Here is a 27,045-nt window from a genome sequence, read left to right as displayed (position 1 = left end):
ATCTCCTCGCACTTCCTCTTCCTGTCTCCCTATTCATTTAGTCCATTCTTGTGCACTGGTGCGCAGCCATAGAGTCACTACAGAACATGGTCATAACACTGCCCCCTACTTATGTCTGTTCGTCCCGAACTGACTCTGTCCCTCTCCCCTCTCCACAATACCGGTACAACCGATCAACGTGTACCACCTTGCATTTAGTTCGAGGACACCTCTGGATACGGTAAACCACGTCGTTGATTCTTTTCACAATCCGATATGGACCTTCCCAATCCTTTTGTAATTTAGGCGATCTTCCCTTCCTTCTCTTTGGGTTATACAGTCAAACGAGATCATGCTCTACAAACCCAGTAGGGAATTTGCTCTTCTATAATATCTGGTCTTCATGAGGTCGCATACTGTCTTTTACCCTACTCCGTGCAAGTGCATGAACCTTCTCAAGTCTCCTTCTAAGATCTGTTACGTATTCGCTAGCTGTCGTTTGTTTTTCTCCTGGCAGCTCAAATAAGAGATCTGCTGGCAGCCGAAGTTCCCGACCAAATAATAATTTGGCTGGCGTATAACCAGTGGTTGCATGAACAGCTCCTCTGTGCTGAGTCGCCTCTTGCTGATTAGGTGCTCTTCTACACATCCTTTGTATATGCCCAGATTCACCACAGTTCCAGCAATTGACCCTGGTCGCACGATGAACTCCCTGTGACCGGCTTAGCTTATACTCTTCGAGATCCTCCGTCATCCGTCTGAGCACTTGTGTTAGATCTTCTTCCTTAGCTTCAAGTCTCCGACCATGATATATGTTGATGGATGCGTTCTTAGCGGCTTCATACTACAGAGCGTACACAAGGATTTTGCTGGCCTTACGCTTGCCACTAACTCTATTAACGTTCTTCAGCTCTGGATCTTGAACGGCATCGATGAAGGCATCAGTGACGATTACTTCAAGAAACTCCTGTGCTGCTGTGGGATATGCCAGATGGGCAAGTCGTATAATGTCCTTCTTTAGTTCTTGTGGGGTTTCACTGACCCGCAGTTGTCTGGTCTTCAGCTGGACCTTATAAACTTCCTGTAAGTGCTCGTCCCCGTATCGAAGCTCCATAGCATTGAACGAGAGCAGCGTAATCCTGCTGGTTTGGAATGGATTGGAGTACTTCGGAAGCCTTTCCTCTAAGGGTCAGTACTAGAGCGGTCGTGTTTTCATCCTCGCTGCCCCATCTGTTGACCTTAGCGGCTATCTCAAATTGTCTTCAGGAGACGGACCCATCAAACACAGGGGGTTTCATCTTTCCATGCACTTCGGGTAACATCGATCCTGTATTACTAACCGGCGTCTTGCTGAGCCCTTCTCTAACTAGAACTATCAGTTCTTCTATGTCTTTTTCTACCAAATCGACTCTCTGGTTCATCTTAACCTCCACTGTGGTTATCTTCTGGTTAACCGATACCAATTCAGTCCTGATCCCTGTATCTAGTGTGTCTATTTGTCCTCCATTGTTCTACAGAACATGGTAATTACAGTATGCTAAATAAACACAATATTTCGGTTCCATTAGCAGGTCAGAAAAGAAAAAAACAGGACAGCCACGCCCATAGCCCTAAACAAGCTATAATAGACTCAAGAGGGAGCCGTAGTAGCCAGAAGACCTGAGCTGGACAGAGCGAACATCATCATCACCAAACTCCATTTTAGTGAGGTCTTGACAAGCTCAAATCCTCTCTGGTTTTCGTAGTGCATACACGTCCCAAACCTGTCGAGACGGAGATCAGCAAGTCTGGGGCAGTAAGAAAGAATATGAGACACGGTTTCCTCTTCTTTCCCGCAGCGTGAGTCAAAATTTGGCCATAGCCGTGAGAGCGATAGCAAAGTGCAAAAATCGAAATATCCAAGGCCAGACAAAGTCACCCCTGATATGGGAAAACATCTTGAGGGCAAAGGGATGGACAAGCTCTTGAAGTTTATGAATCGAACCTGGGTGGAATGAAGTCTATCCATGGCCTGGCGCTAAGTAACTGTTATTTCTATACTCAAAAGTGCAATGAAGAGATTGACGTGGAATCCTACAGACTCATTTCACTAACCTCCTCAGTTGGCTTATTGCTGAAAGTATGGTTAACGAGCGACTCGTGTGGAGTTTTGTAAGTGCGGTATCCTAGCGTCAGAGCAAGCAGACTTTAGGGCAGGCTTCGGCCCATACAGGAGGTGGCCAATCGGTTCTAAAGGTTGGTAGATGGCAGATGCAGATAAACATTGCCAAAATGACTTGGTTTCTGTTCAGCCTAAGGATCGACATTCTTGGGGCCCCGACTGAGATACAACTCGCTGGACCGCGACTCCAACGTGAAGGATTGACCTCTTTAGTCACACAAGAAATTGCAACGGGAAAAGATTGTCTCTCGAGACGTAAAATGCCACAGACATTCTACAGCTTTATTGTAAAGTAGCCCTACCACAAGCTTAATACCCAAACAAAAAGTTGCCCATCTCTATGTTTATAATAGACTTTATTGGATTTAGCTCGAATAGCCTTTTTAATAGCTCCCTTCATAATATCACTCGCATGTGGAGCGTAGTGATACAAATAAAATGAGCCTGAAGGGTCACAAACAAACAAAAATATTACAGATCTATCATTTAACAAGTTTATTTTTAATAACTAATTCATTTAATACAATTCACTATTAAATGTTTTTAATTTTATTTTACATTTTAGAATTACGTGTTCGTTTTATTTAAAGTCTTTCTTTTGGAAGTTTTTAAGGCGCCCTACAACTACATCTAAATCTAGGTCAGATTAAACAGATTTTCATAGGATCTAGCCATACAGGTCATCAGTTTTACTCTTTAGTTTTTTACAATACACAATACTATCTATATATATATAATTCTATTCTTCCCTCAACAGTTTAAAAGAAAAGAAGTAAAGGAAAGATCACTCTCTTATTTCTGCGGATAGTCCACGTGAAAACAAGAGGGGGGGGGGGAGAACACGTAGTCACAAAATAGCAGGACCGGACCGTTGTAACCAAGAAATATCAGTATTTTTTTTTATTTTTACCTCACGTTAAAAAAAAGGGGGGGGGGCAAGTAAACTACTCTACTACTACTAAACTATCGAGGCGACAGAGCACGCTCAAGAGTTTGGACACCATGGAAAGATCACTCTTTTATTTTTGCAAGTCGGATGGAGGGAGTTATCCTAGGTAATTTAAGAGGCGAAAAAAAAAAGCGGGGCGGGAAGGGGCTGGAAGGGGGAAATTAGTATTCATTCGTCACTAAATAGCAGGGCCGGACTTAATAATTGTAGAGCCCTATGCGAAACGGATTTCGCGGGGCCAAGTTTGGGTTGGGATACGGATAATAAGTGAAAATTAAGAGTTTGTATCAGAAAATAAATTCGTCTTTGCATTTTATTAATTCTTTACTACGTACAGAATTACTTTACGAGCCTTGCGTGTAGCGAAGTCATACAGTACAGCATAAAAATTCCATTTCCTACATAGGTCACGCTCAATAGCAAGAATTACCAAATGATTCAATCTATCTACGAAAATTGTTGATCTCAAGTAATTCTTCATTAGTTTGAGGCGCGAGAAGCTTCTTTCACTAGATTCCACAATTGCGGGTATTGCATAATGCCGTTTTTTTTTTTTATCGCGCGTAGGATTGGCATTTTCCATATTGAATGACACCCTAAAATGACAATTTTCGTCTATATATTGTTGTAACTCTCTAAGGCAGGCACTCAACGAAAGACAGGTCGGCAACAGTAAACGATGTATTTATTTAGTATAACTAGCACAAGCATCAACAAATAGTAATAGTTACTAGTTAGACTTGGACGTCTGCTATAAAGTCACATGGAGTAATATGTCTTAAGTTCTAAGAGTCCTACTTCATACCAGAACACAGAACAGACCACCGACACACTTCCCAGTGTCGCTCCAGGTCTCCCACACAGTTTCTTAGTATCACGCAGGACAGCACTCAGCACCAGATTGTTCAGACTCCCATGACTTCTAGCCGGCTCACAACAGTCCTTCTTCCTGTCTCAATATGTCTTTCACTAGTTGTGTTCAGTAGTGCTCAGATGCGCACCATTAGTGTAGCGCGGGAGCGGGGTTACAACATTGCCCCCTTCTCAGATCTATTCGTCCCGAACAGATTCAGGTGCCCTACAGGGTGGTGGACGTTGGTCATTGCAGGTGGAGGTCGGTCTGTGGGAGCTACAGACGGCAGGGAGCGTGTTCCCCACAAAGTCATCCACATTGCTCTCTGCTGGTGCCGCTTTCTCCTTCTCCAGTTGATCTGCCTTTGGTTAAGGGGGCGTCGTTTTCGTTGTCTGGCCTTTCTCTCAGTCAGCACCGACGGCAGCTTCATGGCAGGAAGAGAGGCAGTGGATGTCATGGCGGTGGCCATCAAGACCATTGGTCTTACACATTGCTCTAGCACGCTTTCTTGATGCACCGTAGGCCCCCAGGAGGCCAGGTTGTCAAACACGGCATAATCTTCAAGTGTGTCCGAATGACATGTCTGTGGGGCACGTGGGCAACGTCCTATGTGCACAAGCTCATCAGCTGCAGGGTTCTTCTGACCACCTTCAAGGCCTCTCTCGCTGGTGAAAACAGAAGTATCGAAGTCCATTGGTTTCAGACCCTGTTGATGCGTTTCTTGACATTTGCATTCCCTTCGTGAAGCACCGCATGTACAGTTGTTGCTTACCGCCTGAATGCAACAATCAAATTTTAAGTTCCCCTCGTAGGCACTGGCAGATCGACAGGGGTCCTTAAGGTCCAAAGTGACAGGCTCTAACGCAGGCTCAAAGTTGTCCTGCTCTGTCCGGGTCATTGTGGCACTCAAAGCTGGTACAGCAAAAGTTTCAGTCGCGTAGCAGACTTCTTCTATTGCTTCAACTGTCTCTTTCTGTTCATCTGCGTTTTTCTTGTTAACATTGACGCATTCTTTGTAACTATCAGTACAGCCACAGTCTTGAATGAGTAACGGTTCATTATTGTTGAATGATGGACTCCTCTCTCTTACTGGATTGATCTGGCCTTGCACGTTACGTATCAGTTTGTCCATAGAATGATTCATCGAATCCTGGAAAGTACAAAGTTCACATAACTAGTTTTGCATGGTGATCAGCACCTCACCAATATCTGGTTCTATCTCAAACACATATGTTTCCGGATCCTCCCCTTCATCAACAAGGGCCCGCCAAAGACTGGCTCTCACTTTTTCTTTGTCACAGAAGATCCTCAGCTCCCTGTCTCGGAGCTCCTCTTTTAACTGTTTACAGCTACGTTCTTCTAGCTTCCTAAGCGTTGTCATTCTTATCCTTTTGTTGAGCTGCCTAAATCCCACTTCTGACACCAGTTGTTGTAACTCTCTAAGGCAGGCACTCAACGAAAGACAGGTCGGCAACAGTAAACGATGTATTTATTTAGTATAAATAGCACAAGCATCAACAAATAGTAATAGTTACTAGTTAGACTTGGACGTCTGCTATAAAGTCACATGGAGTAATATGTCTTAAGTTCTAAGAGTCGTACTTCATACCAGAACACAGAACAGACCACCGACACACTTCCCAGTGTCGCTCCAGGTCTCCCACACAGTTTCCTAGTATCACACAGGACAGCACTCAGCACCAGACTGTTCAGACTCCCATGACTTCTAGCCGGCTCACAGTCCTTCTTCCTGTCTCAATATGTCTTTCACTAGTTGTGTTCAGTAGTGCTCAGATGCGCACCATTAGTGTAGCGCGGGAGCGGGGTTACAACAATATTTTAGGAGATTTGTATGAGTTTTCAAAAGATTTTAATAATTTCCGGATATTTCCAGGACTTTTTCGTATATTTTGCAATTTCAGGAGATTTCCAGGACCTCCTGTTAAATCGACAGGAGGCCGCGGGAAATCTGTTTTAAATTATAAAATGGTTTAATTTAATAATTTATACACCTAAAATTAGCGCGGGTCCTATAATATTGCGGGGCCCACTGCAGTCGCATAGGTTGCAGTGGCCCAAGGTCCGCCCTGCAAAATAGCGGCGTATGCTACGCCGCCGGTCAACTAGTTAATATTAATTTTAATAGTTAACAATTGCCTTTTTAAAAAATTTCTACACTTTAAACACTATTCAGTCTCTACTTTAGGCCTACAAGTCTACGACAATTTAAGTCACCTCTCAAATTACAATTAGATTTAGGTCAATATGACAGTCTGGCTAGTAATAATCCAAATAAAATAAAGCTATCTGTAAATACAGTCAAATGAGACTTTCGTTGAATGTTTCCTCAGTTGCTTGAAATGTTTCTTCTAAATCTTTTAATGACTATTTATCCAAAGGCTACAAAAAGAGAAGAATGTACAGCTTTGGGAAAGAGAGAAGGAACGAATTTTTGCTGAGTCTGATAAAAGGTAGGATCTTGAAAATCGCTAAAACAATAATGAACAAGGTTACAAAGAGAGAGTGTGGAAACAAAAACTCAAAATCGGCTCCCGAAGTGGTCCATCCAGGCAGGTAAATAGGCAGGTTTCAATATTTTCAGAAAGAATATCAGAATGAAATTCTATCAAAGGCAAATGACAGAGAAGAATGGAGAAAGAAGGTTGACAGATCTTGTGTGGTGCCCCAACTGTCCAGCAGACCAAAGGATAGATGAAAGTGTAGTTAGATGAGCACCTGGTCTAACTGATGTCATATTAAGATTATCTAATTGATCTAATTGTATGGTAAAGGTTCAATCTCTTATTCAAAGCCTCAATAAAAAAAAAACATTTCCGTAAAAAAACAAGGTTACAAAGACAGTTTGTGTGGAAACTCAAATATCTAGTTGTTTTGTAAAAGGTCAATCTCTTATTAAAAAAATTTCCGTAAAATAAAAAAATATTTTTAAAAAGTTAAGTGTATTATTTCTACGTCTGGGCGCTGTAGTTCACGCGATAATATGAAAAACTACTTATTAATTGTTGTTTTAAATTATGTCCAACTTATATGCATATTAAATAGATTTTTTGTCTTAAAAAAAAGAAAACTTTTTTTTGTAATTGTAGTAGTTAGTATGACAGCACTTACATAACTAAGCAATACAAATGTAATAAAAAAAGTTTGACAAAAAATCTTAAATCATTTGCATAAATGTCAAATGTGTTAAAAATATGGTAAATGACCGTCACCCCTTCTATGTACCTCCAATGTTTGTTACTATTAATAGTGAAAGTTGTGAAAGTGGTGCATTGTTATGAAAAAACTGCTTGCATAAGTGATTTGAAAATTAGAAAATCAGAAGAAAAAAAAAGTAGCCGTTGAATCAGAACTTCAAAGGGTCTAAAATATTATGATGTCGAATTTTCACTATCTTTTCTAGTTTACGAGATCTATACGGGACGGATGGACAGACGTTCCACACAAAACTAATAGCGTCTTTTCCCCTTTCGGGTGCCGCTAAAAAAGAAAAATCTTTTACTTTAAGTATTCAGTTTCCCATGACTGCGTTCCAGTTCATGTGATAATATGAAAAAAACTACAAATTAATTGTTGTATTAAGTCATGTTCCACTTATATGCATACTAAATAGATTTTTTTCTATGAAAAAAAAGTAAAAGTGTTTTTTGTAAATGTAGTATTTAGTATAACAAAACTTACTTTAACTTAGCAATACTATTGTCAAAATTTTTTATTTTTTTTACAAAAATCTAAAACCGTTTGAATGAATGTGTTAAAATATGGTAAATAGTCATCTCCCTTACTAGATAGCTTCCAGTGTCTGTTACTAGCAATAGTAAATAGTTATAAAAATTGTGTATTTTTTAGGAAAAAAAACTGATGGATACTTGATTTTAAAAATTACATTTTTCGCTTTCAGAAAAGAAAAAAGTAGCTATTGCATCAGAACCTTGAATCGTCTAAAAATTATGATGTCGGATTTTCAATATCTTTTCTAGTTTACGAGATCTAAACGGGACGGACGGAGAGACAGACCACAAAAAAAAAAAAAAAAAAAAAACTAATAGCGTCTATTACCCTTTCGGGAGTAGCTAAAAAAAACATATACATTCTAGCTAGAAATTGATAAATCAATATTTAAAAAGACGTGTTCCATTCAAATACTAATTGAAATAAAAGGTTGTTTACTTAAGTACTGTAAGATAGTTTTCAAATATTAATGACACATATATGACTATAAAAACCTAGTCTGTTCTGTAGGTGGTCAACCTTTTGTTTCTCATGAGCACTAGAATATATTACCTTACTAAACTATCTTATTAAAATACATGTAGTACAAATAGTATATACCTAACTTCAGTTCTCTACAGAAAAATGTTGGGTATCAGATACCAGGAAAAGCTGACAAACGAGTTACATTTTGGCTGGTTAAAAGAAGGAACTCCTAATACTGTGAAGAGGCGAAAGCTGAGTTGGTTTGATCCTATTGTAAGACATGACTCACTGTCAAAAGTCGTTCTTCAAGGTGCACTGGGAGGGAGCATGAAGAAAGGGTCATTCAAAGAAAGCTGGCTGGATTACGTAAAAGAATGACCGGTCTCTCTCTTGATATCTTGCTAATAACAGTTGCCGACCCAAAAAAATATAGAGGGATTTGGATATGCGAATCGTGACAGCACCGGTACGACAAAGGTCAAGGGACAGATGAAATGATGAAAACTTCGCTTCTATAAAGTACTAGACTGTTTCTCATTCTGGGACACTGTTTCTTTGTGTTTCAGAGTCACGTTTCAAGTAGTGGTGAATTGTATTGCATGAATATCAACCTGCGTAAAGTAATGATTATAGACAATCTTCCTCTTCGTGGACATTCAAAATGTATAAGACCAAGATGGTTGGCCTACAAATGTTGAAAGCCTATAATGTAGTTTTGTTTGACCCACTACTATTAAAGAATTTTTAAAGCGTCATGGAAACCCCAAAAACTAGTCATACAATTTTAAAATGAATTTATTCTTATGGACTCAGGACTTGGTAATCAACTCCCCAATATACCCAATATTTCACTGTTCCACGATTCTCTTACTTTTGGATTCGATCTATGTTGAGCTCTACCTGACTATTACGTTTCTGAGTTTCAATTTGTATAACATAAACAGTTCAATGAGAAGAGAAGAAAACAATCACTGAACGTCTCTAGGAGGCCAAACAAATCGATGTTGTGAATGTTGAGCTGTGATGTGTCTTGTAGAGAGAAGTTTGAACGGAGGTAACACCCCCTAAAAAACAAAACACGAAATAACACAGGCGAAAGGTCAACACTCTAAAGGCAGTCGACGCTGATGTACAATGTCGAACAAGAAGTTTAATATATAGTGAAAGGAACAGTCAAATGTATAATCTAAATATCTACTTCAGAAACTAAAGCTGGCCTTAACTCTAGAGCTGCCAAAAGTTTTCTGTTTTTACTTTCGCAACCCTTCCAAAATCCTCGTTTTGTTTAAATAGTTACGTGACAGTCTCTAAGCAAAACTTTCCCTTTTTATGAAACGCAAATTCCTAATTGTGCCGTAACAACTGATAGGAGTTCGTGTCTTTTTTTATAGTAAATCTTTCAATAGTAGAAACTTTATTTTTATTGACAGACTGAGAATACTTGAACAGGAGCTTGCTGACCAAAAACATCAAAATGAAAGTTTGACGAAAAGGCTAAAGGTAATTTACTTTTGTGTTTTTCATTAGTTTTACATATAGATCTTATACATAAAAATCTACTAAATATAGATTTACGTTCAGAATATAAAAAAGAAAATAAGAGAATCAAATGCTTTCTAACACGCCATTGCTTTATTCCTATTAGACCTAAACATTATTAAAACATACTTTCAAAGCAAATTTCTTTGAGGATTCATTTCAAACATTTTGTCTCCTTATTTTTGAAATTTGATTGTTAGCATCCCCCGAAATGGAAAGAATTCACGCTTCTAGACTTAAGTGCTTGCTTGAAACCCAACTGGAACGTCAGAGATAAGGTCGTTAAGATGGTTATAGGTATATTTTCAAGTGTTAAAAACAGCTACGCCAAATGCAAGATACCTGGCTTAGCAAGAAAGTGGAAACAATACAGGAATTTGCTGACAAGCTCGCTATGAAGAACTTCTACCATGCCATAAACGAAATCTATGGACCCACAAAGTCAGGCTCATCCCCTCTATTAAATGCTGATGGGACAATCCTATTGACAGATAAGGAAGAAATCCTAAAACGCTGGGCAGAGCACTTCGAAAAGGTTCTCAATACACCTTCCATCATAAATGAAGCCGCCATAGACAGGCTACAGCAAGTACCAATAAATGAAAAAATGGATGACCCCCCTACGCTAAAGGAAACCGATCTTGCCATTCAACAGCTCGCAAGCGGAAAAGCCCCAGGAGCTGACTCCATTCCGCAAAGGTCTACAAAAAAGGTGCATTAGCCCTGATTGAAAGACTTTATAAGCTCTTCTTAATTATGTGGGAAAAAGAGTCAATACCACAAGACTTTAAAGATGCCACAATTGTTCATTTATACAAGCGAAAAGGAAACCGCCAGATCTGCGACAACCACAAAGGAATATCTCTTCTCTCTATTGTTGGGAAAATCCTTGCACGCATCCTACTAAATCGGCTCATGCAACACATAGAATATGGTCTACTACCAGAAAGCCAGTGCGGCTTCAGAAAAGAGCGTGGAACCATTGACATGATCTTCGCAGCAAGGCAGCTCCAGGAAAAATGCCAAGAACAAAATGCTGACCTGTTCTCAATATATGTCGACTTAACAAAGGCATTCGACACTGTTAGCAGAGAAGGACTCTGGAAAATCATGTCAAAGTATGGCTGTCCACAAAAATTCATAACCATGGTGAGACTATTTCATGATGGCATGAAGGTCCAAGAAAGTGGAGAACCATCATAGCCCTTCGAAGTATCAAACGGGGTAAAACAAGGCTGTGTCCTAGCACCTTCACTGTTCAGTATCATGTTCTCCGCTATGCTGACAGATGCATTCACAAATAGAGAAAACAACGGGATAAATATATATTACAGATTTGATGGTGGCCTATTCAACCCGAGGCGGCTTAAAGCAAAAACAAAAACAAACGCAGCAGTAATCAGAGACTTGCTATTTGCTGACGACTGTGCCCTAAATGCCTGCTCTGAAAACGATCTGCAGAGCATCGTCAGTGACTTCTTAAGAGCATGCTCAGACTTTGGCCTTACCATCAATACGAACAAGACTGAAGTCTTATATCTACCTGCTCCTGGGAAAGCCTACTCGGATCCAAGAATTACTATAAATGGACAGGATATAAACGCAGTGGACAAATTCACATATCTTGGCAGCACACTCGGATGGCTGCCTGGTTGTGCGGTTTGGACGCTGGACTGTCGTTCAGATTTATCGATGGTCCCGGGCTCAAACCCTGCCCGCTCCCATCCCCCGTCGGGAGGTTTGGACTAGGAAGTAATTATCTTCAACTCTGAAGGAATATCCGAAACATGTAAAACATTTTACAAACTCTCCAGAAATGGAAAAATCGATAGTGAAATCGACCTGCGTATCGCCAAGGCCAGTGCATTCTACGGCAGACTGTCTACAAATGTCTGGAACAGACGTGGTATCACCACAAACACCAAGCTAGGGGTCTATAGAGCCGTCATCCTCCCTACATTGCTATATGCCTCAGAAACATGGACAGTGTACAGTAAACATGCAAAGAAACTAAACCACTTCCACATGACATGTCTGAGAAAAATACTAAATGTGAAATGGCAAGACAAAATACCAGATACAGAAGTCCTTCGAAGAGCGTGTCTGCAAAGCATCCACACAATCCTGATGCAGTCCCAGCTGCGATGGGCAGGTCACGTCTACAGAATGGAAGACCACCGCATCCCTAAACGACTCTTGTATGGCCAACTAAGCGAAAGAAAGCGCTCGCAAGGTGGTCAAAGAAAGCGCTTCAGGGACACCCTCAAAGCTTCTCTGAAGGCGTTCAGCATAGACCCAGGCACCTGGGAGACAGAGGCACATGACAGAGCATCATGGCGTCGCGCTGTGAAAACTGGCGCACAGGTTGCTGAGGAAAAAAGAACAACGCTGGCAGAAGAAAAACGCCAGAAAAGAAAAGCAAGGCCCACGACACTAGCTCCAGCTGGAATAACCTGCCCAGAGTGCGGCCGAACATTCCGGGCTCACATAGGTCTCACCAGCCACATAAGGAGGCATAAAACCCCAGTGCAAAGCCCTCAGACCCCTGGATAACAAAGTGGTCATCATCGAACCACGATGGACGAACTATATATAATAGACACTCTTAATATATTGACTAATACAAATGAAAATTCTTATACTAGATCTGAAGCAGGCGAATTGTTAGAGAATGTGCAGTCTTTTAATGTGCTTATCTACTTTGGATTTTATGTCCCTTGTTTTAACTGTATTAACAAAAATAAGGATTGTCAATTCGAGACTGCTCATTGAAACTGAAAACAAAGGTTTTGCATTGTCGAAAGCATGGGCTCAGATCTGGGGAAAAGGTAAAGATTCTATATTAATACTCATTTTTTTTTTCTTCGACCGGAATGTTTAAAAAATAATCACCCGTTTTGAGCAACTTAATGATAGGGCAGATAAATATGAATTTTCGTCGCCTTCCCAACTACCGGTATTGAATCCTAAGATTGAAATCTATCTCGATAGTGCTCCTAACTACATAAAGAAAATTGTCTGGAGTGTAAATGGCTTGAACAATTTTTTCGCAGTTTCTTCAGAAAAATCCGAACTGTGGAAACCAGGACGTGTTAACCTCTCGGCTCCATGTAGCGGAGTTTTTTTTTAAAACTAAAGTAAATTAAGAAGTATTTCAGATTAATGATAACAAATTTACGACTCACTAATTTATCAATTTTATTTGTTTGAACAAGAGCTTGTGGAAAAAATTGATTTCGATGCAATTATTGATACAATTATTGATACAATTATTGATACAATTATTGATAGTTTTGGCAGCAAGAAAGCAAAAAAGAAAGCACGTAAGATTTATTAGTAATATATTTTGCTTTGCAAACTAGCAATACTTAAACAATGACAACACATACATTTGGAAAAAGAAAGTCTTTTCGCTGATTTTTTTGTTTATAATTTTTTTTTTGGCCATCATGAAGAGCTGTGGCAGGGGGCTCACATGTCCTAGTTACGCCACTGCGTTTAAATGTAAAAACAAGTTCAATATAAAAATAATTAAAAACTAAAACAATTTCTAATATTGTGTTAAATTGCATCCATTATATTGAATCGATAATGTCATCAAAGTTGAAACAAATACTTGCAATACCATAGTCGTTGTTGTCCAAAGAGCATAAATCGTTTGATTCAACAGTGGACTTCACCTTTGTACATGTCATCCAAGGTCGCTAGTAGTGTCATCCTTTTTGGTAACAAAATTAACCTTTATTTTGGATGGAACTTGTTTAGCGCAAATTTTATGCATGCTCAGTGCGCTATGGTCCAATTACTTTTGTGGACCAGTTGGGAGAAAGGGGGAGGAGGTATCTATGAGAGTGTTTACATTCTTGCCTTTTCAAAAACAATTTTTTTAAAATTCTTAATTACAACTATTTGCGATGTGTGTCTGAGAGGCTTGTCTATCTGACAAGTAGGGGGTCGTGTTGGCAGCACGGAGATCTTTTCCCAGATACCCCTCCCCCTTTCCCCACTGGCTCACAAAAAAAAGTAGGCCATAGCGCACTTTAATGATGAAAAAAAAAGCAATTAAAAAAATTGGTTAATCTTTTTTTTTAATTGATTCGTGTGTTGTCATCGACAATAAATAATTGTGCGAAAATTCAACTTGATGCAAGAAATGGAAGTTGGAGAAATGACAAGACACAGTTGATATAATCTCGAGAGTTAGAAATGATTTCTTGATATTTTGAATTTTGCAAATAAAAAAAAATATGCAAAAAAAAAAAAACAACTAAAAAAAACCCAACAAAGATTAACTAAAGGAAATAACTCCACATTAACAACGATACGTTCGCATAAATAAAGATCAAATAAAATAATTTCCAAGAAATAACTGACTATTGAAGCTATTGAAATTTAACTTTATATTTTGATAAAGAATTAGATCTAAAATACTCAGGATTTATGTACAAAATTGATAGAATGTTCAAGATTTTTTAAATCGAAAACACATTAAAGCCAAATGATAGCTTCAAATTGCTCTTTTGACATATATTACTTTTATTATCTAGATGAAACTTAGATATAGGCCTAATGATAAGGCTTGTCTTCAAGAACACCCATTTTTTTTTTACCTGTTTTAGTTTATTTTGAAATTTGCAGAAAACAAAAATAAAAATGTGCCTAATATAAAAGTATGGTCTACTCTGTACATTAACTTGTTCTACAGCTAAATATATGAGTATTTTAAAATTGTATATTGATCACTTCATGATTTATTGAACTAAATAATAAGAGAAAAGGCAAATGTCTTTGAACGAAAGAGTTTCGACTAGACATTGTCTCCATAGATCAGTACTCAGTTCCAGCGGTGGCTTGCACACGAAGGGCAGATAACAACACTAAGAATCTGTCTTGAAACTTATGTCACAGTTCTCTCTCTTGATTCATTGTTGTGTTGTTGTTTTTTTGTAGCAAATAGATGACAATAACAAGATCCTAAAATTACGTCATGAATTAGCCATGGGGACATTCTCCACAGGTCAGTGCTAGCAGGTTAATTAGACAACATTTTCAAATATTTCTTGAATCAAATCATACAATATCCAAAGAAATAGCATTGGTTTCTTGCGTTTACCAGGGTGTCATGTGGCCAGGGTGTCATGACACCTTCGTTAACCCTAACCCACAGTAACATGATCTTAACATCATCTGCTCAAAGGGAAACTTGACTTTTTTTTTTTACTTACGTCTATGTCCAAGTGACTATGTTTCTTCATCTAGCAGTCACATTTAAGTCAGAAGGACAACTTTGTTTCTTCATCTAGCAGTCCCGTTTAAGTCAGAAGGACAACTTTGTTTCTTCATCTAGCAGTCACGTTTAAGTCAGAAGGACAACTTTGTTTCTTCATCTAGCAGTCCCGTTTAAGTCAGAAAGACAACTTTGTTTCTTCATCTAGCAGTCATGTTTAAGTCAGAAGGACAACTTTGTTTCTTCATCTAGCAGTCATGTTTAAGACAGAAGGAAAACTTTGTTTCTTCATCTAGCAGTCATGTTTAAGTCAGAAGGACAACTTTGTTTCTTCATCTACTAGTCATGTTTAAGACAGAAGGACAACTTTGTTTCTTCATCTAGCAGTCATGTTTAAGTCAGAAGGACAACTTTGTTTCTTCATCTAGCAGTCATGTTTAAGACAGAAGGACAACTTTGTTTCTTCATCTAGCAGTCATGTTTAAGTCAGAAGGACAACTTTGTTTCTTCATCTAGCAGTCACGTTTTAAGTCAGAAGGACAACTTTGTTTCTTCATCTAGCAGTCACGTTTAAGTCAGAAGGACAACTTTGTTTCTTCATCTAGCAGTCACGTTTTAAGTCAGAGGACAACTTTGTTTCTTCATCTAGCAGTCCCGTTTAAGTCAGAAAGACAACTTTGTTTCTTCATCTAGCAGTCACGTTTAACTCAGAAGGACAACTTTGTTTCTTCATCTAGCAGTCACGTTTAAGTCAGAAGGACACCATTTTGACACGATCTGCAAAGAGCAATGCAAAATCATATATATTATGATAGTTATACTTCACTGCTATATTGAGAGAATGCATATTTTACTTTCAATAGTTATTATCAGGCAACTTAATTTAACTAGAATATTTATTGACTCTATATACATGAAAATCTCCACAACACACAGCCATACCCATATAAATGAAATCCACCCTCTTAAAACTGGATTGAAGCCTAGAATCAATTTTAATATCTACTATCTTACTGTTAGCAGGCAGCAAATCCACTGAAGAACTGAAAAGAAATATCTACCTCTTAGAAAAGGTAACCAACTTTATTTTATTCTAGAAGTTCCTTCAAATTCAATACGTATGAAGTCATTTTACATTGTTAGTTCATTTAAGCTAACATTTCTTGAAACACCTTCAAACCCAGTTTAGTTTTTACAAAGCTTATATCAACTATCAACTCACTACGTTTGTCTGTCTGCTTGTCTGTCTGCTTGTCTGTCTGCTTGTCTGTCTGCCTGTCTGTCTGCCTGTCTGTCTGCCTGTCTGTCTGCCTGTCTGTCTGCTTGTCTGTCTGCTTGTCTGTCTGCTTGTCTGTCTACTTGTCTGTCTGCCTGTCTGTCTGCTTGTATGTCTACTTGTCTGTCTGCCTGTCTGTCTGCTTGTCTGTCTGCTTGTCTGTCTACTTGTCTGTCTGCCTGTCTGTCTGCCTGTCTGTCTGCTTGTCTGTCTACTTGTCTGTCTGCCTGTCTGTCTGCTTGTCTGTCTGCTTGTCTGTCTGCCTGTCTGCCTGTCTGTCTGCTTGTCTGTCTACTTGTCTGTCTGCCTGTCTGTCTGCTTGTCTGTCTACTTGTCTGTCTGTCTGTCTGTCTGCCTGTCTGTCTGCTTGTCTGTCTACTTGTCTGTCTGCCTGTCTGTCTGCTTGTCTGTCTGCTTTTCTGTCTGCTTGTCTGTCTGGTCAAAATCTTGTACACGTTATTTCACCCAGTTTTCATTCTTGGATCAAGTTGAAACTTTGCACCATTATTCACCGTCTCTAACAAAATATGAATCAATAAAAAATAATAAGTGGTCATTAATAAATTTCATTGGATATAAAAAAAAAGGAAAATAAATCGTACACTTTTTAGAGATATGGAAGATATGCAGTTCTTTCTCTTATATAAACTTTGTTGTTGTTGAAAGTATATATTCATCTATTGTTCTTGTTCATTGCTTGCAGGATGTACTATTCCTAGAAGACCAACTATACAATTTACAACGAACTTTTGCTACGGTGATATGTGGTCTCAAGACAGATCTACTGTAAGCCTCTCACTGTAGCTGTACATCAGTTCGTAGATTGACCAAGAAGTTAATTGTGTGTGTGTGTGAGAGTGTATTGTATGAGAGAACTCAAACTCTACCAGTCGGTTCACATTAAATCTACGCAACAAATATTATATGACAAATAGAGACAACCAGAATGCGTCCTTCTGTTTCTACCTTGGACTCAATTCAACATACACCTTAGGGCTTAGACACAAACTCGTCCTCACAGCCATCTTTGTCTGGTAGAGAACAGTACACACATTATGGTGCGGGATAGCAGAGTCACAACAGTTTGTATGTAGAAATATGTCCTGAGCTCTTTAATGGAAGCATTTTATTCAAACTCAAACCCTAGTCATGTACTAGCAAATCGTTGATTTGGTCCCAGGTTATACATTGTTTATTTGGCCATGGACCCCCTTCCCTTTTATAGCTTAGACCGTCCCGTAAAGTCGAGTATCACTTTTCTCTCCCCCCCCCCCTTCCGCTTTATTACATCTAATTGACACTGCCCGCTTTAAAACGCTGCCCCATGAATTCAATTCCTTTATTCCCCCCACCACCTTAGGAAATAGTCATATACATACTATCTCTGAGTATTCATCGACTTGACAGCTCTTTATCGAAATAGTTCGACATGAGCCTTTTTAAAAATTGCATCCTACGCATGGAACGATCAGACTTTTTTTGGCAGGAAACCCACCCATTTTTTTTAACGCTCATGTAAATTATTTTTGCCCATGATTTCTAGTTTGTTACGTTGGATTAAAACGGCCCGCGTATATCGACCTGACAATCCCCCCCCCCACACAAACACATGCTTCTGGACTGAGAGTAATAGGTTCACTTTTCTAGCTTGTTCCATGACCACCCCTAAAAAAAAAGATTTGACTTACAATCGCTAACTTTTCTGTCTCAGTGGAAAAGAAGAATAGAACGTATGGGATCAAACTTGGATTGATCAATCCACATTTGATCCGAGTAGCGAAAGGAGCATCGCCAGTGCATGGTTCAGAAAGGTGAAAGGTTCAGAAAGGTGAGAAGAAGCGTTGGTTCTCTATGTGGGTTGTCTTGTCAAGAAGTTGTTTAGGGAAATTTTGGATGATTGGAAAACATTTCTGTGAGTTTATAAAGGCAACCGTTCATGAGACAATTTAAGGATTAGAGAAGGCTACGGTCTGTGAACCTTACAGAAAGTGAAGACAGAAGCGGCAAGAGTTAGAAGACCTGCTATAACCAAACACTAACATTTATGGTAATTAGGATCATCTCACATCTTTTATCGCCTACAATAAAAATTAATGATCTTTTACCTTGCTTCCTCGTTGAGATGCCTCCTTTAGATTCATTAGTGTGTGTTTTCTTCTAGAACTCATGATTGGCTAGATTTGATGATACATTTTTATTGATAATATTGTATTACATTATAAAAGACTTACAGTTATTTACAGTTAATAATTAGATCTATGTCGTACTTTAATATAACAAAAAACCATGTTAACATCTAAAGCTTTATTACACTGAATGACGAAAATAACTACACACACAGTAAAAATCAAGACACGGAATATGGTCAGTACACACTCTAACGTGAATCCATAAATGTAAACAAACACTAGGGGAGACTATCGAAATAAATAAACAAATTCACGACATTTCCTCCCCCTTCCCAGTTTCAATTGTATGAATAGTCCAAGTAGAATACAAGAATGAATAATACAGTTTCAAAGGTCATAAACATCTAAGCTGATCTGCAATCTTGGTTAATAGAAAATTGTTTATCAAACACATTGGTCTGTTAAACCATGTAGTTGGGTTTTGATTTCCTTTCTCTTAAGTTGTATCGAATGAATCGACAGATTGAAAAGTAGAAGCAGTAATAACAAAGTTACTTGGCGACTCGATGGTCGGTGCTTGAACCGAGTCCATTTTTCTCTATTCAATCTCCCTATAACATGCCTAACAAAATGGCCAGATATAGATATGTAATAGAACTCTTACTAACAATTCAGTCAGAGCCAGGCTGCTGCTTTTCCTTGTTGTGAAGGACGAAGAAACCAGACAACAGATCTGGAGGTAGAAATAAGATCACATTTCTTTCTAAAAAAAACAACATTTTAATTGCTCAGAATCCTCGGAAAGAATAGAACTGATCCACTCAGTGGTCAAGAAACGGACCTGGAATTCATCAATGTGTGTGACTTTGTCTCCCTTATTTACAAGTCACTGATGGAGGGAGATCTAACTGAGGCTCAAAGGTCATTACCTCCTCATTACTCGTACCTGCCCAATGTGAGTAGTCTGGTATAGATCAATCAATGTGTTAATATCTACTTACCCATCTATCTATCTATCTATCTATCTATCTATCTATCTATCTATGTATCTATGTATCTATCTATCTATCTATCTATCTATCTATCTATCTATCTATCTATCTATCTATCTATCTATCTATCTATCTATCTATCTATCTATCTATCTATCTATCTATCTATCTATCTATCTATCTATCTATCTATGTATCTATCTATCTATCTATCTATCTATCTATCTATCTATCTATCTATCTATCTATCTATCTATCTATCTATCTATCTATCTATCTATCTATCTATCTATGCTTCTATTATGTAGAGGTTAGATTAAATATAATTGACCTGAAAATATTGGTATTGTTACTTTTTTAGTTTGTGACTTTCACATAGATGGGAAATAATAAAACAAAAAGCGGAAATGGTAAAGGTGAGAAATCCGTTGGTCTCATAGTATTGTAGTAGAAAGATCTTGTGATGGGGTTGTTTTGTTTGGACATTTTCATAATGACAACGACGGCAGAAGATGGATCCCTTTTCTTCAGCAGATTACATTTGTAAGCAGATAATCACAAAATTGTTCAACTCATTTTTCTTGGAGTCTTAGTCAAGTTAAGAGTTTGAGTAATTTCAAAAAGTAACTGTTGAACCAGAACAAACTCTAAAGTATCATAACTTAGATTTTCGTTATCTTTAACATTTTTTGTGATTTAAACGTGACAGACTGACGGACAGACAGACCACACAAAACTAACAGCGGCTTTTCTCCTTTGGGATTATCTAAAAATGAAATACAACTTTTTGAACATGTAATTCTAAATGTTCTTATTGAAAGTAAAAAAAAAAAAAGCATATTTCATTCTTTAATATTTTTTCCAGGATTTTAAAATTCGACGCATAAGACGGGTGTCTCGACCAAAGTAAGTCTCATGTTAGAACTATTCAATCAAATTACTTATATTATAATAATAATAATAATAATAATAATAATAATAATAATAATAATAATAATAGTAACAAGATTGCAAAGACAGTTTGTGTGGAAACACAAACTTAAAATCGGCCCCCGAAGTGGTCCACCCAGGCAGGCTTCAATATTTTCAGAAAGAACATCCAAATGAAATTATATCAAAGACAAATGAGAGATAAGAATGGAGAAAGAAGGTTGACAGATCTTGTGTAGTGCCCCAATGGTGCTGCAGATCAAAGGATAGGTGCAAGTGAATGCAAAGTTAGATGTAAGCCTGGCCTAATTAGTTCCCCTTTCAGACCTTGTGGTCTATAGTGCAGATGATGTAAAGTTCATCTGTTTTTGTGGCCTACGGTTAACGAGGGTGTCATGTAGCTAGCACAACGACCAACCGCCTTTACTTTTCCCCAACTAATGTCAGGTACCCATTAGAGCTGGGTAGACTCAGAGGCGCCCAAGGATTCCGAAGTTGAAAATCCTAGTCTTCACCAGGATTCGATCCCGGGACCCTCGGTTCGGAGGCTAAGCGCTTTACCGAGCCTCTCGTGGTCTTTACATAATGTAATTGTTTTGTAATGACGTAATCTTTTATTCGAATTCTCTAGATTGCTACTTAAAAAAAATGTTCAAGAAAATAAAATTTATAAGATTACTATTTGTTTTAAATTAGATCAAACTTATAATGTATACTAATTAGCTTTTTCTCTTTAAAAAACTGCTTGCATAACTGATTTTAAAAATTAGATTTTTCGCTTTCAGGAAAAAAAAAGTAGCCGTTGCATCAGAACTTTGAATGATTTAAAATATTGTGATGTCGGATTCTCAATATCTTTTCTAGTTTACGACATCTAAATGGGACGGACGGACAGACATTTCGCACAAAACTAATAGCGTCTTTTCCCCTTTCGGGGGCCGCTAATAATAATAATAATAATAATAATAATAATAAAGCTTGTCTTCGAGTCCGAAGATTAAAGGAGCATCGCAGTATTTCACATGACAACGCAGTTCCAGCTGTGATCTACATATTTGGACACACTGAACGCAGACATAACAGTTGTCCGGCGGTGGTCGATTAGGTTATCTTTGAAGCTTTTTCCGCGGGTAGTCTCTCTTACGCTGACCTCCTTTCATCTCACAAAAAGATTGCCTTTGGCATAGGGTCGCCCCTCATGCGGAATACGTGCCCTTCTCAGCGTAGCTGTGAAACTATAAAGCATGTACATCGCTATAGAATGATATAAATATAATTCAAAAAGGAATTAGTAACAAACAAACCCCATTTGGACAATTGTTCGAGAGAGACAAGAAAGCTAAAAATAAAAATAAATTTAAAAAATCGACCTGTGGGTCAGGGTATTGCGATTTTACCAACATAAAGGTGATGCAAGACACAGATTACATAGACAGACACACAAAAACTCATTGGTTTCCCTTTTAATCAAATCATAAAATAGAATAAACATTAGATAGAAACATTTCACATGGAGCGTTGGAGTGAAACTTGTGGGAACGTAGATTTTGTTTTGTATAGAAGAACTACTTACTTTTGTATAGAAGCAATACTTACTTTTGTATAGAAGCGCTACTTACTTTTGTATAGAAGCACTACTTACTTTTGTATTGAAGGACTACTTACTTTTGTATAGATGAACTACTTACTTTTGTATAGAAGCACTACTTACTTTTGTATAGAAGCACTACTTACTTTTATATAGAAGAACTACTTACTTTTGTATAGAAGAACTACTTACTTTTGTATAGAAGAACTACTTACTTTTCTAAAGAAAAACTAATTGCTTTTGTATAGAAGAACTAATTACTTTTGTAAGTAAGCGATAGTTCGTTGCCACGTTACAGGCCAATGCGTCAGATCTACGAGCTATTGGTCTAAACTGACCACAGGCTGCAACGTCTAAGGTCAGTGGTCAGGTCAACTATAACGATTGGTTTCGGTCGGACAGTTCTCTCTCACTGGCATAGAGGAAACTAGCTGGCAGCAGATGGTCTCTTAAAGAAACGGAGAGCTTAAACAAATACCTCGGGGCACATTTGAGGCCCATAAGAAAGATCTTTTAGAGGACAGGCACGGAAGACGCAAAGAAAACTTAAATAATGTCTACTTTTATGGTACTTCTGTCTCTTGGCACTTATTATTACTGATATATGCCAATACTGGCTATTGGTGGCGGTGCTTCTTTTTTCACCAGATAATAAAAGTGTATAGTAGTATTTTTTTGAATTATAAATAATTTGAGACAAATAAAATGATAGAAATCGAGTTTCCCCCAACAGCAGAGAGTATTTATTTCTTCTCTGAGTGCACTCTAAACTGTTTGCCAGAACCGGGCAGAATCTGAGCACCAAAGCTTAAGTTAGATAGCTTTAAATCACGTCAACAACCAAAAATGTAGTCCTGGTATTTCCGGTTCGAAAATTTAGCCAGAAGTGGCTATTCTTAAGTTTAAGTTTCAAGTCATAGATTAGTTGACTTGCATCAAGATCTCAGCTTTTAGAACATTTTTTGTCTCATGTAATTTCTATCTCGCTGAAATGTGATTTTTAATATCGATGGTTAAGTCCCTTGTGTTATTCTATTTTTAGAACAACAGTACATGCAGACGACAACGACGACAGCAGGTAATTTAAAAAATAACTTCTTAATGGTGCAAAGCATGAAATGTTTTTTATTTTACAACCTCACATTTGCTCATTTTTCTCGTCAATTTGTTGTTGTTTTTTTTAAACAAATTGAATGATGAATTGTTCAGGTTATACAAAGTATATGTAATATTCAATTCAATGTTCAAACAAGAATCTCGCAAGTGATAATCTAGTTATAATCTATCAATGATGGTGTGTGACAACTGATAGTCTAGCTTTCATAGTTGTCACAAGTGACAATCTAGCTACAATCTAGCTATCATGGTTTGTCACAAGTGATGAACAAAACAACAACAAACTGTCGTCATTCGTCTTGTTTTTTGAACGACAATGGAAAATGCCAATGACCCTAGGTTTTATACCAAATGAAATACACAAACAAATACGACGCTTTGGTTTCGTTATTGTAGAATGAAATACGTCCAGTGTATTTGTAGTGTGTGTCTTTATTTCTCTATTTGCATTTCATACCAAAGTTTACCTCCGTTACGTCCAAGTGGCCCAGTGTTAGACAAGTCCAGTTCCTCTCAACAAGAAGTTCGTAACGTAGATATACTTGGCAGTATGGAGGATGCGCCAGTAGGTCAGTTACTAAGACGGACTGACAGAGCAATATTGACATATTTGTCATTATATTAAATAGGACAGTTGTATAGAAAACAGAAAGACTATATAGTATTGAGAATGGTTGTTATATACTGTCTCTGTGTGTGTTTATTGGCTGATGTAATATATTTATTTAATTTACTATACTAGTCAACCTACGGCTTTTTGCAGGGCCGGCCTTAGGCCACTGCGGGCCCTCATGCGACCGCAGAGGGCCCTTCACTTTCATAGGACCCGCGCTAATTCTAGATGTAAATTATTAAATTAAACCATTTTATAACTTATAACAGATTTCCTGCGGCCTTCTGATTTACCAGAAGCTCCTGGGAATCTCCTGAAATTACAAAATATACGAAAAAGTGCTGGAAAAATCCGGAAATTATTAAAATCATACAAATCTCCTGAAATATATAGACCAAAATTGTCATTTTGGGGTAGTTTTAAAAATTAGATCCTTTCGATCTTCTCTCATGTAAACATGATAAAAATGGCCTAGATCCATAAAATAGGAATAATTTCATAGAGCTGGGCAACTTTTTTTTTTGAGGGTCTTAAGTTTGTTTTAGGGCTACTATACATACGTCATGGTTTCAGTTAGTACACAAGGAACATTTCTGCCAAGTTTGATCAAGATTGGTCATACGGTTTTGATTTTTATTAGTAACATACATGCTTACTTTCTACTTTATAGTATAGTCATAGATAGATAGATAGATAGATAGATAGATAAATAGATAGATAGATAGATAGATAGATAGATAGATAGATAGATAGATAGATAGTTCGTCCATCGTGGTTCTATGATGACCATCTTTGTCATCATGGCAGGCTGAGGGCTTTGCACTGGGGTTTGTACCTCTTCATGTGGCTAAACTATCGTGTTTAGTCCCGAGACAGTATTGAGGACTTGAGTTGTGAATTGCTGGGCTGTCGGCTGGGAATTTATTAAGTGATTTATAATTTGCACTGATTTCACTTTGTTTCTTTACGGGTCTTTGAACGATTATCATTGTCCTGGACACATAATGCTCTCGTGAACGGTTTGTCCTAAAACAGATTCTATTTCCTTTTACGCCCGAAGGCAAAGCTCTTGACCTGTTTTTATACTAATGAAAGTATTAAAGATAGCTTTAAAATCAGTAATGAAGATACATAAAAAAAATGGATGTAGGGACAGAAAGTGTTAAAGTCAAAAGTGCGTTACAATTTTGTTGTACTTTCTCTACACAGCTTCATCTCAGTCTCAAAATGTCAATAGAAAAGAGCAATTACTTCACTTCTTTTAGATAGCTTTATCATGATTATAAGATAAACATTTTTTACCAAAACTAAAAATATAAGGAGATGAAATGTAATTTATATTGTGTGTTTCTTGTAGTAGAGAACCCTTGTCTAGTTGATCCAATAGACAGACAGATCAACACAACCGCCTGCATGAGATACTTCCCACATATGTCCATGGACTTTGTGAGTAATTTCTTAATTACTTTCTCTATTTCAAATTCAACGTGTTCTGTGAGTGAAAGTTTTGAAGGAAAGAATTCAACTCGGAGCAAAAGTTTGAAGCTGGGAAGATCGTTTATGGGCAGACATAGATAAAAAGAATACATTTTTATAGAGTTATTCACTGGAGTCAGCAAGTAGTATGATTGAATAGTTGATAGTGTGTAATATATCAACGAAGTCTTTTGATCTAGCCTGTATTGTTAATGAGAGTTTGACTTGTCGTTCACTATATCAATGAAGTGTTCAAGAACATGAAATAATACAAAACAAGATTACAAAGAGAGTTTGTGTTACACAAACTCAGAGGCGGCCCCCGTCGAAGTCGGATCCCTGTCGGATCTGCATATTCGCAAATAATATTCAAGAGGTGATTTAATTTTGATGTAAAATGTTTTACACGTTTCGGATGTTCCTTCAGAGTTGAAGATAATTACTTCCTAGTCCAAACCTCCCGCAGGACGACGGGGGATGGGAGCGGGCAGGGTTTGAACCCTGGGCCATCCATAAATCTGAATGACAGTCCAGCGCGCAAACCGCACGACCAGGCAGCCATCCGATGGTCAAAAGTAATAATGTTTCAAAGATTCATTTGCCGTAAATTTAAATTTAAATTTAATAAAAAAATAGTAGATTAGTTTTAGTATATTAAAACATTACAATATTGATCAAAACGTTTGGAAATGAAAATCTACACTTTTTTTTACACTTTAAGTTTAGAAATTGAAATTCTACATCTTAATCTAGTCTATTTTAGTCTAAACTAGATCTAGAAATTCTAGATCTAGACTCTAAAATAATTTTAATTAGAATATAAATCCAGATCTAGATATACTGTAATAAAAATCTAGATCTAGTTTAAAAAATCTAGATTAGATCTAAATCAAGATATCATTCCTTTTTTAAACGCGAGTCACATAACGAGGCTTAATAAACATTACTATACCGAGTTCTTTTTTCATTTCATTTGAAGAATTAATTCCATATAACGTCAGAGGGAAAAAAAAAACACTACGTCACACGGCCTAGCTAGACTAAAAATCGCCTTCATCTATAAGAGCCATTTATCGAGTGTTCATAGACTTTGGTGCACCGAGTGCGTCCTTTAAGCATTTCATTTAAAGAATTCATTCCATATGACGTCAAAGGAAAAAAAACACTACGTCACACGGCCTAGCTAGAATAAAAATCGCCTTCATCATTACGAGCCTTTTATCGAGTGTTCATAGACATTGGTGCACCGAGTGCGTTCTTTTAGCATTTCATTTAAAGAATTCATTCCATGTGACGTCAAAGGAAAAAAAACCACTACGTCACACGGCTTAGTTAGACTAAAATATGTTTTCATTAATACAAGCAATTTTTTCGAGGGTTAATAGACATTGGTGCACCGAGTGCGTTCTTTTAACATTACATTTAAAGAGTCCATTCATATGACGTCAAAGAAAAAAAATTCCATTACCTCACAATAGGCTAGTACCGGTACCATAAAAAAAAATGTCTTTATTTACACGAGATATTTAACGAGGGTTCATAGACATTGGTGCACTGAGTTCTAATAGATATTATTTAAAAAGGATCAAAGCCACATTGTTTTTGCGTTTTGTCTGTCAGTCGGTCTGTCCGTTATCTTGATATAAAAAAAAACAACTAAAAGTTATTAAAAATTGATTAACCTTTATTTTACGTTTCAAAACATCGCAATAATTTTTAGGTATGAACACAATTGAAAAGTTTATATAATAGATTGTTCCGAATGTTTGTATAAATAGTAAAAGAAAAATGAGAATTTCAGATAAATGTAATACCGTTAATTAAATTTTTTGGATGGTCTCGTATAAAAATTAGATGTACTACAGCCACGTGGAGAGATTTTCATACCTTACTTTGGTGTTTGGATTCTGTTTTCCTTAAAAATCGGAACATAATATTAACGATAATTAGATTTTTTAATGTTTTAGGTAGAAAGTTAAATGTACTGTAAGAGAGTAGTGAG

At 37.5% G+C, this 27,045-nt stretch overlaps 1 protein-coding gene across 3 annotated transcripts in view; it reads left to right on the top strand.

The window, feature by feature from the left end:
* The window catches only part of LOC106071457 (uncharacterized), a 99,841-nt gene that overhangs the window by 48,750 nt on the left and 24,046 nt on the right, over positions 1-27,045 (top strand). For 2 of the 3 annotated variants that reach the window (XM_056012846.1, XM_056012845.1), the window contains exons 7-16: positions 6,342-6,413; positions 9,588-9,657; positions 14,647-14,713; positions 15,944-15,996; positions 16,903-16,985; positions 19,121-19,283; positions 20,186-20,226; positions 22,881-22,916; positions 23,417-23,523; positions 24,925-25,013. In XM_056012846.1, the coding sequence (XP_055868821.1) occupies positions 6,342-6,413; positions 9,588-9,657; positions 14,647-14,713; positions 15,944-15,996; positions 16,903-16,985; positions 19,121-19,283; positions 20,186-20,226; positions 22,881-22,916; positions 23,417-23,523; positions 24,925-25,013 (781 nt within the window). The remainder of the gene's footprint in view (positions 1-6,341; positions 6,414-9,587; positions 9,658-14,646; positions 14,714-15,943; positions 15,997-16,902; positions 16,986-19,120; positions 19,284-20,185; positions 20,227-22,880; positions 22,917-23,416; positions 23,524-24,924; positions 25,014-27,045) is intronic. The other variant, XM_056012847.1, reaches the window with a different exon arrangement.

This window comes from Biomphalaria glabrata, chromosome 15, assembly GCF_947242115.1.
Source record: "Biomphalaria glabrata chromosome 15, xgBioGlab47.1, whole genome shotgun sequence".
Lineage (NCBI taxonomy): Eukaryota > Metazoa > Mollusca > Gastropoda > Planorbidae > Biomphalaria > Biomphalaria glabrata.
This window is presented reverse-complemented; position numbering and strand designations above follow the sequence as displayed.